The 18,667-nt window shown below is 48.3% G+C and overlaps 1 protein-coding gene across 9 annotated transcripts in view; it reads right to left on the bottom strand.

Annotated features, from left to right (window-relative positions):
* Positions 1-18,667, bottom strand: part of RNF216 (ring finger protein 216) — an 89,753-nt gene that overhangs the window by 13,341 nt on the left and 57,745 nt on the right. For all 9 annotated transcript variants that reach the window (XM_064153612.1, XM_064153610.1, XM_064153615.1 and 6 more), the window contains 2 exons: positions 4,528-4,625; positions 1,816-2,038 (listed from right to left, as the gene is read on the bottom strand). In XM_064153612.1, the coding sequence (XP_064009682.1) occupies positions 1,816-2,038; positions 4,528-4,625 (321 nt within the window). The remainder of the gene's footprint in view (positions 1-1,815; positions 2,039-4,527; positions 4,626-18,667) is intronic.

Below are 18,667 nucleotides of genomic sequence, written 5' to 3'. Positions count from 1 at the left end.
TGTACACATGTGCAAGCCCACAGCAGATACTCTCCTCCTACATGCACAGCATCAGCTACCTAATGACCTCCACAGAACAGAAGAAATTCAGCTAAAAGAGGGAACAGGAGTTGATAAAGACAAGATGCCATCAGTGCAGCAGCCAACGGAACCAGGATGGGACAGGCAGTGTCCCTGACAAAGGACATGACACTACTGATCCAACAGCCTTTTGCTCTTTCCTGTCACCACATCAAGAGACAAACTTGCTTCCCTTCTTCACACCTTCCATGTTAACTCCTCTTTACATGTCCCACTCAAGAGTGTAGATCACCCAAGCAGGACTGTGCTAGTGTTACCAAGAGGAACAAAGCTCACAGGTATCCATCACTCCAACCTCAGAAGCTTAGAGTTTGTGTTATTCTCTGCACTGCAGTGGGGGCAGTCACCCAGCTTCACCTCCCCACCTCATCACTGCTCCATCATCCAAAAGAAAAAAAGCACCCAAAAACCCCAGAGCACACAGTGCCAGCTCTTTGCTGACGGTGGGAAATTTTCCTTCACCACAACATTGGTTAATTAGAGAGCTGAGAAGGGCCTGGTGACAGTGTCCTCTTTGTGCTGCTTGTTTATTTATTTCCAAGTACAGTATGAGCTTTTTGAGAGGCCTCCTGTTTTCCCTGGCTCTGAACAAATACCATCACCCAGCACAATCAGCAGCCTGACGGGAACAAAAGACACCAGCGCTGCTGAACCCTGGATTGCTGCATCCTGGTGGAAAAGGGGGGAGGAGTGGGATGGGAATCCAGGCAGCACATAACCAGGTGCTGGAAACCCTACAGGGGGTGCCTAGGAAGAGATGTCTGTGTTTAGTTTAACACCTCACATCCATAGGATAGGACAGGGAATAAAGGCAGACAGGACTAGGAAGTTTACGCTGGCTGGGACACTGCTGGGAGATCCCCGAGAGCCTGCAGGCAGGAGGGAGAATTTCGAGTGGCTTTTCCTAGGCTCCATGCAAGCACAGGATAGTGGTAGCTGTCTGGAAAGCTGAAGCAGCCTGAGACAAAGAAGTGCTGGGACAAACCAAGCTCAGATAAACCCCGGGAATGCAGATCCACATTCACGTTGGCTCTGCTGCTTGGCTGAAATAAGGAAATCCAATTCCTGTTCCTCCCTATATTGCTAACAGACTTCTGGTGTTGAAGACCTCTATTTACAGAGAAGCTGCACTCAGTTTTCCCATACTTGTCACAGCTATGTGCTGGATTAAGTTACTACAGCTTCCCTTACAGCTCAGCCCATGCCTCAGCTCTCTCTGCAGCTGCTGACAACAGCTGTGAGCACGGCCCCAGCTATAACTTGGGTCTATTAGCTCGTGGGCAGTGTTCTCAGTGGATGATCTGGGCACCAGAAAGAGACAGCTCCCCTGGCCTCCTGATGCAAAGCCATACCAAACAGCATCTCCTCTGCAAAACTAGGAACAAGTCCCAAAAATCCCAGTGCCTGCTACCACGCTTGGTGCCAGCACACACTCCCCACCAGCTCTTTTCCACAAGCCCCACTCCCCAGAAACAGCACTTCTAGGCAAAGTCCTTTAACAGGAGCTGGTTTTCCCCCAAGCAACACTAGTTCCTTCCAAGTTGTGGTCAGATATGACTCTGTGTTGATGTAGGTTTCCAGTGTGTGTTTTAGCTGCCTTGGGAAAGGAAAACAGTGGTGCTGCTTGAACCCAGACGCTTTCCTCTGGCAGAAGGCACATACTTCAACGCGCTGGCATCGGAGGGGATTTGAAGTCAGGGTGTGAATGATTCACACGAGTCCTTCACTACTTACTGTGGGATCTGTCCAGAGAGAGCACTTTGCACAGTCCTGGCAGGGAGCCCCGGGCGAGCGGGGGTGCTGGCAGAAGTGGTCGTAGCCGTTGATGGCAGCCCGGCAGAGGTAGCACATCTGAGCGCCGCAGCGGCAGGACATGCGGTTGCAGCCCTCTGACTTGATGAGGCCAGTCCCACACTTGTGGCATTTCCTAATCCTAGCAGCTGTCATTTTTTCCTCTCTGCAATGCCAGAGGAAGAAGAATTAGAGAAGAGGTTTCTGCGCTCACCACCCTGGGGTAAAACTGCCGTGATGCTATCCCAGGGGTGCTTTAAACCCTGCTCTCCAGTGTACCTATTCCCCTCCTCTTCCCTCCTAAGCCACCCTCAAGGTCCACCACTGTTCCAAGGAGGTCTGGGCTCAGCTCCACTTGGAGCCAACCCATGACAACCCAAGAACAAATTAAGTGAAAGAAAGTCAATCACTGGCTGCATGCTGCAGACTGGATCCTGGTTTCCATGCGAGCCAAAACTGCCACAGCACCAGGCTCTGGCTTGGGAGGAATTTAAGCTGTAAGTCAAGGGGCCAAAGGGCGTGTGGATGCTTGACTTGGCTGTGGAGAAATACAGCCCAGGAGATAAGAGTTCAGGAAAAGCAAACCCCTGGCTAGCATCTGCTTGCTAGTTTTATGTTTGCCTGTGGCTCCAGCTACAAAGCTGCCACAACTGTGTATTTTAGTTTCCCCCCAACCCCTGCCCCCAATCCTAGCTTCTACACTGCAGAGTTATTTGGGTTTTGTTACATTGAAAGCAGGACCTGGAAGGCACTCACATCTTTCCCCACTGAGACTGGGCTTTCCCTCTTCTCAAGATTTTCCACCTAGGTTTGTTCAGAGGTTATTGCTTTAAGTTCAGGAGATGGGTTTTACTCTAACAGAGTGCAAATGGGAATCCAGGACAAAGCACAGTCCTTGTCCCCAAGAGACATCCTGGCAGCAACACGCTCCAGTGCAAAGGCTCCACTCGTGGCAGTACTATTTTGGCACAGAAACTGAAGCAAGCCACTGTCACTTAATTAAAAGACTTAAGAATACAAGCTGGCATCCTAAGGGCCAGTTTTCTGACCACTGGAGATCAGGTTACAGTTTAATTCACAAGCTAGAAGTGCAATTTGATGACAAAAGAGCAAAGAGACTGTTTTCACTGAGGGAAGCACAGTCCTGTGGCTGTGCTGACCTGACGGTGGGGAGCGATCTTCCCTCGCCAGGCATCTCCACCCAGCTGCTTTAGTGGACCTGCAAAGCCAACATATGTTTGGGAGATGATAGGGAAGTGTTTTCAAGGAGGATGGCAGCAGCAAACCAGGCCCTACAAAGCTCTTTGTCAGCACAACCAGAGGAGCAAAGAGTGAACGGTGAGGTGGTGACTTCAGCTGCTTTGCAGCTATCCAGAGCTTCCCTGCAGTTACACCTGGCACGACCTGCAGCCTGCCATTTGCAGATATGCTAAGAATAGAGATGAAAAAAACCCACCAACTTGAGAATGACTTTCCTCTGAGCTGCAGCTGCTCTTCCCTCCACTATCCAACAGGATGCTGGTGCTGCAGATTTTTTTTTTGGCAACTTTGAGCAAGGCAGGAAGTTTGGCCTGAACTCCAGCTGTGCTTCCCTTTCCTTACACAGGGCTTCAAAAGGAAGCTTTTATTGTATCAGGCACTTGGACTCATCTACCCACAGCAACCTTCTGCTAGAGGTTTTGAAACTGATATTTTCCCCCTTATTATTAGGGACATGACAACTCATTCCTCCTCCCTCTCAACCTTCTTTCCTACAGGGAAAGGTGTGGCAGAGGAAACAAAAAAGTCCTATTAAATGGTGAAGATTTTGCTTTGAATTCTGGGCTGCAGGATGAGCATCAACAGTCACTCAGCCTCACAGTGGTGGAGCTTTCCAGCCTCTCCTCATGCCAGATGGACTCTAAATCACAGAGGAAAGGATTGGGCAATGTAGGCAAGTCCTATTTGACTGCACCAGATGTGCAGCTCCGTGGATGAACCTTCTCTTATTTCCTAAAGGCAGAGGATTGTCATTTACTGTAGCAACGGGAAAGATCAAACTTCAAAAGGGTCTGAGGGGAAAAAACAGAGATTTACACCTGTGGATTTCAAAAGGTGACTCCATTCTGTGACAATTCCTGCAAACCAGTTAGAAACAGACAAGCTTCTGCAAGAAAACACATCCTCTCCCACGAAGCCAGAAAGCAGTAGCTGAGCAAAGCACTCATGGTCACCACTCTGCATTTTCAAAGGGCGAGAATGGCTTGCTGTGACTCAATACACCGCTTTGCCTCTGTGCAACACCTCCCTTCCCCCTCCCAAAGCAATGCTAATGGAGGTTTCTCACCTCTGAGAAGGACCAGGTGCCAGCCTGTGAGACACTGAGCTAGCCAGAGGAACAGGCTGGTCTGGTGACAACTCTCCCATGTTCTCCAATTACCAGCTGGATCCGCTGCCAACTATCTTTCACAGAGAGAAATCCCATCCTGGGAGCCTTCTGACCCCCTCATCAGCTTAGCCCTAGGGCCTCCCCGATGGAATAGTGACACCCAGTAGAATTTCAGGGCCTCTGCTATTCACAAGGACAGAGGAGCTTTCTCAGTCCCTCCACAACAGTGTACTGCTATTCCCAGTTATCCATCTCCCCATTTTAGCCTAGCTGTGGAGCTTGCTTACATGGACGTCCTGTACTTGATGTCATCCTTCTCAGCCAACTGCTCACAGGTGAGGTTCATGTGCTCCTTCCACAGCCCCTGGCACTTCCGACACGTTTCCTGAGGAGAGGAACAAACATTAAAGGAAGAGAAGATCCAACACACCACTAACAGCATTAGGAACTGGAAAAATTCCCATCTCTTCTCCAGCCACTGCAGGTTCTCAGGTGAGAATGGGGCAAGTCTGCAGTCCTGTCTCCCACCAGAAACCAGAACAGGTCCACCAAATAATGGGAGACAAGGGTCTTTCCAAGGCACAAGAATCCAAAATGAGTCCACAAATCCTACCTCATCTGAAACTCACAAAACAGCTACTAGGTTCACCAGCTACTTTTCAAAAGTGACTGCAAAGATGGAAACGTGGTGCTAGAGGACAGCAAGTTCATCTGTTTCCTGAGCAAAATCCTTCACCTTCACATGAAAGGGTTCTGGGCCAGCAGGCAATGGGAAAATCTGCAACTGCATCAAAAGCTGCTACACTTCAGGTACGAGCAAATCCACATTTAAGCTTGGTAAAACCTCACAAAATAAAATTAAAGCAGTTTGTGTGAGCAAACAGCTTTCAAAGGCAGAGTGTGGACAAGTGTCTATAGAGGTGGAATATGAACAAATATTTATGAACTTGACCAGAAGAGATGAACTAAACTTAGAGTAAAAGGCTGAACTCTCCTGTTCTTGCAAACTCTTGAGGCTCTAATCTGTGACTGGTAGAGCTGTGGAGGCACTGTTGGCAGGGGAACATGGACTAACAGTGGGGATAGAGTTGACTGTTTTGGTTGGCTGGCCAAAGAAAACATGATTTTGTTTTGGGTAAAACAAGAGATTTTCCTTTGAGGAAGATTAAAAACCATCCAGATTAAACTTGGAGAAAGCACACATTTCACAATCCAACTGTTTCATCTTCAGGATGGCTGAGGCTCAGGCTTTTACATCCAACTTTCTCCAACTGGCAAGGAAAACCCATACAAGCTGCGAGGTATCCTTTTCTCCTCCACACCAAAGAAGGTCCCAGAAGAGCTGTGCCCAGCTCTGGTCACACCACTACTAAAAGATGGTCACTGCAAGAGAGAGACCTTATTTGACTGCATCAGTCTGGTTTTATTCTCATGAAGAACTTGAAGATTTGTGTGAGATGTGATAGAAGCAGCTGTTTAAAGACACACGTAGGCAGCAAGGCTCTTTTGATCACAAATCAAACAGGATGAAGAGCAAAGCTTCCAAGGAAGCCAGTCCTAGGAGGGGACTACAAAACGTAGACTTGTTTGTATTTGCACTCACTGGGAGCTGCGTAGCAGCTTGGGCTTGTATCTGGGGGATTAAAGGCTCCAGAGCCTGGCTGTGGAGCTGGACATGTTTGCAGACTGCAAGGTAAGGGCTGTAGTACAAGGAGAGCCAAGTGTATGACTACTGTCCCCCAAAGGCTCAGCAGAGGCTTGTGTGATCACTCACCTCGCAAATGCACCCTTTGGCAGGCAGGCAGCAGTGCTAAGGAGCACTAAATGCCTTGGTTCTATTGATCCTCATGAATCACTCATCACAGCCTATGTTTTCCTGCTGAAGCTGTTAAAACAGGCACCATTTTGTGTGCATTTGTTGGCAGGCCACGGCTGGCTGTTATCAACACAGGAGGGTCAGATTTGGAACCACTCATGTGCTTCCATGAGGACTCACCTCCCCTTTCATTCTCAAGGCCCTGATAGGATGATCTTGGAGGTCTCTTCCGACCTGGTTGATTCTATGCTTTGCCATTCCACGATCAAATGTGCTGTGGGTTGTGGGTTTGGTTTTTTTAAACTTTAAATACATCAAGGGTTAAAACCAGTCCCTGGAGCCCTGCTACACAGACCCACTTTCACATGCCAGCACCAAAGATTAAACAGCTTTCTGCCAGAAGGGTTGGCACACTTTCGAGCCAGGAGCCTACTATTCCCAATTACTTAACTCCAGGAGCCTCCTTCGCTGCTGAATCCAAGCTGATGCCCTCCTGAAGCAGATGGTGCTGCTTGGGCTTTCACACCAAGTTGTTCCCTTTACCTTTTGCTATTGCCGTCCTTGCAAGAGCTGGTCAAAAACAATGCTGTCCCTTGAGCTGAGAGTGCTGGGACTTGCCAAACAGTTGTTTCCTCTACTCAAGAAGAGATCTCCGTGCAGGCAAGGAGAAAGGGAAGAGGCATTGCAGTGTGGGTTGCCAACAGCACTGGGATGGCGTGAGGTGGGAGGTATGCAGCACTCCCCAGCAAGTGCCAGCACAGCAGGGCATGTTTCTGGGATCTCTCCCAAGACATGCTGGCCCCAGGGAACTGCAAACCCACCAATGCACCCTGTGAAGGAGATGTCCCCACAGCTTCCTCACTTCAGGTGTCACCTGGTGCTGCTTATGACCAAGCCATGTCCGCTCCAGAACAGAGGCAAGAGAAAAATGGACAACACACGTGCCGCCAGCAGAACCCAACATGACTTCTCCCCTTGTTCTGCCCAAGACAATGGCACATTGTTGGCAGTTGCAGGAACCCATGCTGGACACTGTCACACAAAAGCAAAGAGAGAGGCCACGGTTCAAACAAAGGCAGCTGCTCCAGCACTTTCATTGAGGTCAGAGTTCTCAACCCAGAAAAGGGACTTCCAATTCTTATTCTCAGTGAAATCCAACTGGTGAGAGAGGTTTGTTGCTCTCGTGTGATGACAGCTCTGATCTCTACCATTTCCACAGGGTGGCCCTTTTCTTTTAGAAACAGCTTTTTGTTTGATAAAGCAGCACACTCTGCCATTACCATTTTAATTAACCTAAACACACAGCAGGCCAGCTGAATTTTTGCATCCAGCCTAGAATACCTGACTTGGCACTAAGACTGGCTACCACAAAGTCAGGCAGTGCCCACATCTACACAAAGAGCCTTTCTCACCCCTCAAATCTTCCACTCTAAGTGCAACAGCCAAAACCCAAGTTGGTCCACTGAAACAAGGACCCTGCCCAACACCTTCAGCACCCTGTCCATTAGTAAAACTCACGTCATGATTCATGTAATGGTGCCTACTGTGGGGAAGCAGGTTTGGGTTTTAACAGTCTTTCAGCTAAATCCATTGCTTCTGGCTGGTGTGAATTCCATGTGTTTCTCCTGCCTCTCCCCAGCCTGCTCCTCAGGCAGATACAAGCTAGCACAGCTCACACTTTTGGTGCAAGGGTCGGCATGTTTGTAGGAGCCCTGGCATTAGCAAACTGCTCCAAACCCAGCATGGATGCAGGAGATTAAGTATCTGCTGCCTGTTACATCTGCCCGAGCTTGGCAGGCAGCCTGGGACAGTCCATTAATGCTCTGGGCCAGGCCAGTGGAGAGGAGGATGTGATGGAGAGGGTGTTTAATCACACACTGTAATCTCCTCACTGTACATCTGTTGGAGGTAGTGGCTCTGCTTCCTCTCGCTGGCAGCCAGGAAGCAGCCAGGATTAACACAAACATGTTTGGGTTCAGGAGGATCCTTTGTTCCCAGGGTCAGCCTTGCGGATGCGCAGCTTTCTGTGCTCAGGGGCAGCCAGTTTGCTTTTAGCACGGGCACCGTGGTCCTTAAACATCCTTCTTCATTGTCTCAGCGTCTAATGAAGGAAGAAGGGAGGGGTTTATGCAAACCCAGCACCTTCCTTAGCATTTCCACTGCTGCTTGCAATGGATGCTGCAGTTCTGAAGCACAGCCCAACGTTTTTGTTCTCTCCTCTATCTACTAACTCGCCAAGGTCCAGCCCGTGATCAGGGGTGAAAAAAACCCAAATCCAAACCCAAACAAGTAATCAACTTCTCCCTGCCAGTCTCTGTGTGCTTTTGGCAATAAACAGGCTGTTTTACACACTGCTGGCAATACAGATGCCCTAACTTTTCTGGTTTCAACTCAAACAAATGCCACATGGACAACATCATCAGAGGATACACAGGGATCAGGGAGCAGCTGCCCACAGCATTCCTGCGCACCCGCTTCTTCTGTAGGAGGTTCCAGGGAGCCATTTACTGGCTGAGCAAAATGCAAAGGGGAGGGAAGCTCAACTTAAAGCAACAACAGGCCAGGGACTAGGTGTCATCACTGTTCTCCAGCTCTCTGTGGTGGCTCTGAGTGGAGTCCAGGGTTTTCCTGAGCTCTCCATATGCTGGTTAATTAAAGCCTTTTGCCGTTGTGCTGTGTCCCCCGGGAAGGGCAGGCTGCACACTGCAGTGGTTTGTGCCAATTCCACACAGGGGGCGTTCACACAATCATTTAGGTTGGAAAAGACCTTCAGGATCATTGAGCCTGACCATTAACCCTACTCTACCAAGTCCACCACCAAGCACCAAACCTATATTGCTTTAAACATACCCTAATACCTACCCTAAACCTCTCCTGGTGCAGCTTGAGGCCACTCTCTCTTGTTCTATCATTAGTTACTTGGCTGCTGTGCTCTCTGCTAGGAGTGAGAGGGAGGTAAAACACCCTCCAATGCTCGCTGAGATGGAGCCCCAGTGATTGATTCCCTGCTTCTTCCTGCTTTCAGACACACAATAGCACAGGCTGAGCTCCAACAGGCCAAGTTTCACCCAAAAGCAGATGTGAATGCAACAGTCTCAGAATAGCACCTCAGGGCCAGCCTATAGTGTGCTGCTTTAATTAAAGGGCTGCAATTCCCAACCAGACGAGTTAATGGGAAAACAAAGAACCACACAGTCTCCCTCCCCACAAAGTCCCCACTGTCCACAAAGCTGCACTGACCTTAACTAAAAATGGATGCAGAAGTAGCTAAATGAATACAACCTTTAAGCATGGATAAGCTCTCACAAGCAAACTCCTTCAAGGCTGTTTCTGGGATTTCCTATAAGTTAAGCTGGGATAAAGAGGCTATAATCCAAGCCAAGACAATCCATTTTGGTTAGAGACCCCTCTTTAGAGATGTACCAACATCCAGCACAGAGAAGTGAGCCTGCAGCTCCACAGATACTGCCTGGTAGAGACCTCTCCTTGCAGTACGATCTGCTGCAGCAGCTCTCCAGTCCCACCACACGCAACAGGAGAGAAACGCAAAATCCACGGGGTGGGGAGAAATTAATGCTGTGCCTTGAATGCAAAAAGGGTGAAGGAGCAAAGGGCTGGGAGGACAGCGGTGTGGGTTGGGTTTGCTGCTTCCCCCGAGAGGCAGCGGAGAGTCCCTGAGCGAGGCTGTTCCCCGGGCAGCGCTGCCGCTCAGCGGTTGTCAGCCACGCCACAGCTCTGGGCGCTGGGATGGAATAGAGGAGACTGAAAGGCAGGAAAATCTCAAGTCCCCTCTCCTTACCGAGGCTGTGATTTATTCCGGGAGGGAAGTGGTTTCAGGAAGGCATAAAGCTATGGCACAGTTGCCAGGCTAGGCTGTAAGAATGTGCCAGGGAGCAAGCAGAGACCCAAGAGTGAAAGCTGGCTAAGGGAAATCCTCATTTCTATCCAACACCCACCCAGGAGGACTGCTCAGACCTCTTATGGGTGCATAGTAAACTCCATTATCAAAACCAAAGACCTGAAACACCACCTGGTGCATGTTCTTGCTAAACATGAGCATATGGTGCTCTCTCCCCTTTTTAAAGACACTAGTATATGCCCCATCCCTGGGCCCCTCAATTCAAGAAGGATGTTGAGGTGCTGGAACATGTCCAGAGAAGGGCAATGAAGCTGGTGAGGGGCCTGGAGCACAAATCCTATGAGGAGAGGTTGAGGGAGCTGGGCCTGTTTAGCCTGGAGAAGAGGAGGCTCAGGGGTGATCTTATTACTGTCTACAACTACCTGAAAGGGCATTGTAGCCAGGTGGGGGGTGGCCTCTTCTCCCAGGTAACCAGCAATAGAACAAGGGGACACAGTCTCAAGTTGTGCCAGGGTAGGTATAGGCTGGATGTTAGGAAGAAGTTCTTCACAGAGCGAGTGATTGGCATTGGAATGGGCTGCCCAGGGAGGTGGTGGAGGCACCGTCCCTGGGGGTCTTCAAGAAAAGCCTGGATGAGGCACTTAGTGCCATGGTCTGGTTGATTGGATAGGGCTGGGTGCTAGGTTGGACTGGATGATCTTGGAGGTCTCTTCCAACCTGGCTGATTCTATGATTCTATGACAGGGCTATGAGCAACCTGATCTAGTTCAAGATGCCCCTGCTTAATGATGACCTTTAAAGACCTCATCCAATCTAAACCATTCTATGAGACAGGGAATACTCTTTTGCCTCTAAAAGCACACTGGCAGGCTGGTTCCAGCAGAGGTTTGGGTCACCTGTATCAGAACCAGAAACACATGGTAAATCCCACTCCATGCTTGCCTAGGTCAGCAGGACAAGCTCCTGAAACACATACACCAAACCTATGTAAGCTTTATCTCTTCCCAGAGTTTGGCTCCAGAAGGCTAGGTCAGCTGCTGGTTTGGGTGAGTGGTTAGAAACACACAGAGCAGTTTCCCAGCAGAAGTGCTGCTCAGCACCAACTGCACCCTGCAGCTGGTCAGAAGTGGAAGCTGTGCTAGCAGGAGCAGTCACTTGCTCATCTCGTGCTTGCTTACTATAATCAGAGCAGCAGAAGCAGCCCTTTCATTGAAGGGGATCACGCTCCAATTTGAACTTGTACAAGACTTGAAAGAATTTCCTTGCTTGGGATGTTTTGAAAAAGTACTTTTGTTCCAAAGCTGCTTCCTCTCAAGCTCCAGAGAAGCGAGGAATATACCAAAAGTGGCAGGCTGCAGGTCAGCTGCATCAATGAGTGCTGAAGTGTTTGCACTACATAATCATCACACCAGGATCTCTTCTCCCAGACTAAGAAAGCCCCACAAAATAACATTTCTCAGCAGCTGAGCAGACTGATGACACACACAGCATGTCTCCAGCTCAGCACACCAGGAAGCTTAGGTATGGCCTGGACGGATTTGCTTTGTGACCTGCCTAGAGGTGGTCATTTACCAACCTGAGCCAGCCTGCAGTGCAGGTAGAGGAAGCCACTGCTTGGTGACTTTACAAAGACAGGTTAGTCTGTGACCTCACAGTGAAGATGATTGAATAAGTGTACCTGAGGTCATACTGCTCCTTTCAAGTGCAGAAAGTTATGCTACAAGAAACCCATCCATAGCTGCTCAGCATAGTTCCTGGACCTGCAGCACTGGTTGCAGATAACAGAGCTGTGCTTTCCCAACCAACATCAATAACCAAATGAGAGCAGAATAGTTCAAAGCACTCAGCAGTGGTCACCTTGCCTCTCCCCTCAGTCCAGATTGCCATACCCCATCCAGCAGAGGAGACCCAAGAGGTTATCCATTTAATCCTACAGTCTCACACAAAAAGGGATGCTGCTCCAGATAGCTGGCACTCTAACTGATGACATCTAGGAGGGCCAAACAACAATGGCAGCAACTGTGGAGCTGGTGGAAACAATGGAGACCTTAGGAGGGGAACAGATTTAGATTTCAAGACGAGCAATCTGATTTTTGGAGGATGACTTTAGAAGGTCACTCAGCAGCCTTAAGAAGGTTAAGGTGGAACAAAAGCAAGGTATTTTATTTGCAGAGGTACCTGCTAATGATGCATTGTAAGACTGAGAGGAGGAACAATTACTGAAGTTAATTTTGAAACTTCCCTCTTGCACCACCAGAAGATAAACACATCTCCCCACCCCAGGCAAATCTCTAACCAGGGCCTTAGTGACAGGAACCAGAGGAAGCCTCCTCCAGACCTGCCCTGTTTTTCTTGTAGTTCTCTCTCCCCCTACTGTCTCCCAGATTTTATTGTGCTAGGAGGTGCTCAGCTACAGATGTCCTCTACTCCACCAGCAGTTGTGCAGTTCAGGTTTCTGTAACACACCTACAACCTGTGTGCAATGGGGCAATTTTGATGGCAGTTCAGCAGCACTAACACTTCACTTCCAATCTAGAGCCTTTTTTACTGTTTTCTTTACCTACAGCAGAAGTTAAACACTCCTGCTCACACCACCACCAGCAAAGAATGAGAAGTGAAGTGAAGCCACTCTGCTGGTGAAGAGCTTGGTCTTGGTACAAATACACTTCTCAGAAACTGGGAAAGTACAGCCTGCTTTGACAAGGAAATCAAACCCAAATTAGGGGGAAACCCCAAAGTAAGGTGCTCCTGGCTTTGAACTGGTCATGGTAGGCCAACAACAAATACAAAATGGTGGGGAACTAGCAAGGATTACAAATGGAGAATGCAAAATGCTACCTGGCCTCCTTGAAATCTCAGAAGTTCAGAGGATTTAGGGAGGTAGAAAAGCTCCCTTCCTGGAAGTGTTTGAGGTTGGATGAGGCCTTAAGCAACCTGATCTAGTGGAAGATGTCCATGCCCATGGCAGGGGGGGTTTGACCTAGATGACCTCTTCAACCCAAACCATTCTATGAATCTATACATTATTTTACCTGCAGCTTCCCACAAGAGCTCTGTGCAGACAGCAAGAGGACAGCTTTGCAGCCCTGAACCAAGCACAGGAGTTACAGAAGCCAACTCTGTAACTGCAATATTTATAGGGACAGTATTTAGGGCAGATAAACTGGAATCGGCCCTCTGAACTGCTAACCTCCATCTTTCAAACTCCCCAGTGTGACACTGAGTCATCTGCAGCTCATTTGCTATGCTAAAATGAGCTGGTGGCAAAACCAGAGCTGATGGCCTGTACCGGCAGCTTGCTGAAACTTCCCAGTGAGAAAATGCACTGCAGCAGGTTTTAAAGAACCCAAACCACCAAGAAGTGCAATGTGATGAAAGAGTTTACACCCTGCACTCCACTGCAGACACGCTCTGCACTTCCTCCCACACCACAAAAGCTGTTCAGAACAGCTGTTCAGACCACAGAATGGTTCAAGCTGGAAAGGACCTTTAAAGGTCATCCTTTCTACACAAACTCCCCTTCCTCAGTCAGCAGGGACATCTCCAAGTAGAACAGGTTGCTCATAATCTCAGCCAACCTGACCTGGAAAAGTTTCAGGGATGGGAGGCATCTACCATCTGTCTGAGAAACCTGGGCCTGTGTCTCACAACCCTCACTGCAGAGAATGTCTTCCTTCTATCCAGCCTAAATCTTGGCTCTGTTTAAAAGCATCACCCCTTGCCCAGCCACAACAGGTCCTGCTAACAAAAAATTGTCCCTACCTTTCTTACAGACCCCTGTGAGGTACTGAACAACCACAAAGTCTCCCTGGAGCCTTCTCTTCTCCAGGCTGAATAACCCAAACTCTCTTAAGCCCATCCTCACAACATCAAATCCTCAAATAACTTTTGTGGTCTTATTGCTCCAGAAGCCTGTTGAAAATAATGATAATAATAATAGATCAAGCAAATGAGTATCATAGAATCCACCAAGTTGGAAGAGACCTCCAAGATCATCCAGTCCAACCTACCACCCAGCCCTATCCAAACAACATTTCTGTGTTTCCCAAACTAATGCAGACTACAGTACTGAAAACTAATCAGGGAAATAGATGTGCCAGAAACTCACTGATTCCTCTTTCAGAGCCCTCAGATGACATTTTCATTCTCTCCTGTAAAGCACCAACCAGCCCAGCCTAGCACCACCTGGACCTGGTTTTGTCCTTGGTACAGAGGTGACAAAGAAGCCTCAAACCCACAATAAAGGGCAGTAGTTGTTTTAAGCCCTGCTAAGGCTGTCTGGCCCCACAGCTTCAGCAGCTGCACTGTGCTCATAGAGCTGAAGGGAACAGAGGGACACCAGGAAGGAGATGCAGAGAGACAAGTGATGTCCAAGGCCATTGAGCACAGGCTGTAGAGATCAAAAGTTTCTTACTCAGCACCTTGGAATGGGGCAAACACCAGTTCCTGCCTTTGCTGGGTGTATGCTGTCACATCCCTGCAGATCACTGCAACGTGTCAATGAAGAGTACTTCGCAGGCTTTGAAATAGCAGAGCAATGCCCAAAACACACCCTGCAAACCACTAGCCCTGGCAAGGAGCATGGCAGAGGGGTCAGTGTGATCCTAGGCCATCCTGCAGTGCCTGCTTACCCTGGACCAGTCTAATCTTGACCAAAGCTGATCAGCTGCCTTATCTCCTGAGGGAGGATGGCCAAGTTAATAACAGTGGTGCTGCAAACTATCCTGCCAAGTGAGGGTAACACAGGACAAGTTTGCCTTCTAATTAGAAGAGTTAATCAATCTATAATTTAATTTTCATTTAAGTCATATAATCCCTTCCAACTCACTTTAAGTAATCACAGAAAAATACGGGGCTTGGAAGCACCTTGGAGTAAGAGTAAAGCACGGTTGGACTCCATGACCTTTGCCAACCTAAATGATTCCATTAAACCATCTCAGATCTGTGGACATCGAAGCCAAACTTAGTACTTCTAAGGGAGGCCTCTCTGAAACAAAGCTGGCAGCACAACAAGCCAGGCTCGCTTCCACACAGCGATATGAGGCAGGGAAAAGGAGACTGAAAAGCAACACCTCGAAGCCTGAAACATCTGTGAGGTGCCAGCATCACGCAGGAGATGGCCCATCACAGCACAACTGAGAGGGGAAGAGCATGCTGCAACCCTTGGCGTTGTGAAATGCCATGGCAGGCAGTTCCCCTTCTGTTATGCTCACAACCACTGATCAAAGACTCATCTCCTCCTGTTTCAGCAGAGCACACAAGATTTAAGCACACTGCAACTATTTGTGTGCTCTGCCTTGTCTGCTAACCAGAAGAGATGCTGCAAGCTGGTTTTCTGTGGAAGCCAAAAGCCCCCAAAAGCACAAGCCACCATCTCCAGAGATCTGTTTGAGGCCCAGCACTCATCCCCAAGTGGCAATGAGTCTCTCGTGCTCCGATGCAACAACAACAGCAAAACAAACTGGAATATTTCACAGTATCATTTCGTGTTGTATCACTGACATCATTTCAGTTTGGAGGAGAGAATCTTGGCTGGCTTATGGAGAAAGAAAACCATCCTACCACCCTGGGCCACTGAGAAATGCTTCTGCTATCCAAGACTGGGGATGCACTGGTCATCTTTACCACACACAAACCATATCCTCCTTCCTATGCCCATATAGTAGGAAAGAAAATCACAGATTCATAGAATCGAGCAGGTTGGAAGAGACCTCCAAGATCATCCACTCCAACCTAGCACCCAGCCCTGTCCAATCAATTAGACCATGGCACTAAGTGCCTCATCCAGGCTTTTTTTGAACACCTCTAGGGACGGTGACTCCACCACCTCCTTGGGCAGCCCATTCCAATGCCAATCACTCTCTGTGAAGAACTTCCTCCTAACATTCAGCTTATACCTCCCCTGGCACAAGTCCAGAGTGCTGGGGTATGATTGAATGTAGGTGAGGAGCAAGAATGATGCTTTGGTGTTACCTCATGTGTACCTTATCAAAAAGGTATTAAGTCATGCTGGACATGCAGCTCCTCCAAAAGGATTAAGCACAATGCTCTGACAGGCAGGAATCTACAGATAAAAAAAATGTAGTGTGGGGGATACCTGAAGATTAAATCAATAGTTTTGGCAGCACAAGTATTTAGGAACAGGGCTGGTTTCAGCCATTTCCAGAGCAGCTTACAGATTCCTGTTCTCATTTTCCCAGGATCTCTATTGTAAAGACAAGTGAGAGGAAGGAAAAAAAATAGTGTGCTCACAAACACAGCATCGTTAAAACACAACAGAAGAATATGCGGATGCTACTGAAAACCATTTCCAAAGTGCTTCCCCTACACGTGGGGAAGCCTTTAGCTCCTACTGACCAGTCAGTAACCCCAGGGAAGAAGCTTTCTAAGCCAGCAAACCCTCCTGTCCTTCCTACAGTCCACCACCAAGGAATGGAGATCTTCAAGACACCTTTCCAAAAGGTATAGACCTGCAGCTGCGAGTGGTGATCTTGTGAACGTGAGATGGAATGAAAGACCTGATCTGTACGGAGATGGCTGCGTGAGGCTGCATCCTCTGCTCTTCACATGTCCAGCTCATTTGTTCAATGTGCAAGTATAGAAACAACCAGTTGAAGCAGGGTAAGAATGTTTTTATCAGCTGTCTGCCAGAGGAGAAGAGCAGGGAGCCCAGAAAGGAGCCATTTGCTTGAGGTTAGTAACTCCTGGGAGCAAAGGAGGCTCATGGACAGCCCCAGAACATCACAACAGCCCTTCCTAATCCTAATCTTCTTTTATCCTTCCTAACTTCAGAGCTCAAGTGTTGACTAAGAACCAAAACTGAAGTGGCTGCCAACAGGTTTTGCAGGGAAGAAACATGAGCTGTACCACTTAAAAACTGGAGCAGTTTAACCCATTGCCAAATGAGCCATTTGCATTAACAGTGAAAGAGGATATGAGGCACTTTCTGGCAAGGAACAGCAGATTCACTTTATTAGAAAAATACTTTTAAGGTTCAAATTCATCAAACCATTTGCAATTTGTAAAAGACATAATTGGCAAAAGACAAAGCTGGCTTTTGGCTTACCAGCACTATTGGCAATTACCACCCAGAGGGACATTACCTGTTCTCAGCTAATGAGGGAAGCCAGTGCCAAGTGTCAGGAACAAAGACCCCATTAACTGCTGTGGAAAATGACTCTTTAGGATCCAGGAAGAAAACTATTCTGAGACATCCATAAGAGGCCAAGACACTTCACTTGGCACGAAGGACTGAAGGTTATTGCCAAGGAGTGGGTATTGTCCTGCTGTGCTTGTCTAGATTCAATCAGAGTTATCTAGACTCACTCAGACTGAGAACCTAAGTTATGACCAAATCAGTTTCTCCCCATGAAATTAAGGAGAGTCACAATTCCTAATTGCTATCTTAAGCAATCAGACTGTAAACCTAAGGGCACTCCTCAAGCAAACAAAATCAGCACCTCTGGGCAGATGTTGTAACTCGGTTTATTTTAGCCTAGAATTTACTATGTCGCAAATCGCATCCCAGCCCCTTCCTCCTGCCTGACTTCTGCCTTCCACTTCTGACCCAGGATTTTATTGCAAAGGGAAGCCAGCGTTAATGGCCATAAAAGGAAAAGACCCATCTGTCACATTTCTGTGGAGGGAAGGAGGAGGAACCTCAGTGACTTCCTCAAAACTCCGGAAACACCAGAGGCCACCCCCAGTAAGAATTAAAGGGTTTTTCTCCTGCTTCCATCAGGAATGCACATGGGCAAGGAGACCAGGCTGGAGGAGCATAGATGTCTTTTAAAACAAGACAAAAAGGGAAGGGAAACAAAAAGGGGGGGCAGCAAACAGAGAGAGTGGGTCAGCATTTGAGGAGTTCTGTCCTGAGTTCCTGTGCAAGGTCTCGGAAGCCTCTGCACAGGAGGCTTCCCAGACCTTGCACAGGTGACCCAATATCACAGAATCAGCCAGGTTGGAAGAGACCTCCAAGATCATCCAGTCCAACCTAGCACCCAGCCCTAGCCACTCAACTAGACCATGGCACTAAGTGCCTCATCCAGGCTCTTCTTCAACACCTCCAGGGACGGTGACTCCACCACCTCCCTGGGCAGCCCATTCCAATGCCAATCACTCTCTCTGCCAACAACTTCCTCCTAACATCCAGCCTAGATCTCCCCCAGCACAACTTGAGACTGTGTCCCCTTGTTCTGTTGCTGGTTGCTGGGCAGAAGAGACCAACCCCCACTTGATTACAGACTTCCTTCAGGTAGTTGTAGACAGCAATGAGGTCACCCCTGAGCCTCCTCTTCTCCAGGCTAAACAACCCCAGCTCCCTCAGCCTCTCCTCATAGGGCTTTGTTCCAGGCCTCTGATGCTCCATTCCATTCAACCCTACTTAGGCATCTGCTGGAAAAGGATGGTTAACAAGCTGAGAATTTCAGTTCAACTAGGAATGTATTTGCCCTTTTACTTACAGCATGTTGATGTTAGCTTAACCCCCCCATTTTTCCCATAAGATATCATTCCAAATCCTGAGCTTAAATGCAGACATGCTCAACAAAAAAAAAACCCAAGTGATTTTAGTCAGGAACAGTAATTCTGCTTTTATACTCTAAGTGAAAAAGTGTTCTCTTCTCTTCACACCATTAAACAGAGCCATACTTACACAGAGATGAGAGACAAGTGACCCTGGACTGACAATTGCTTGCTGGTTGCCAGCAGTAGTTCACACCTCACATTTCAGATGCACCACCAACAGAAACTG

The sequence above is a fragment of the Pogoniulus pusillus genome, chromosome 13 (genome assembly GCF_015220805.1).
Source record: "Pogoniulus pusillus isolate bPogPus1 chromosome 13, bPogPus1.pri, whole genome shotgun sequence".
NCBI classification, from domain to species: Eukaryota; Metazoa; Chordata; class Aves; order Piciformes; family Lybiidae; genus Pogoniulus; species Pogoniulus pusillus.
Note: the sequence above shows the minus strand (reverse complement) of the source record. Positions and strands in the feature narration are given on the sequence as shown.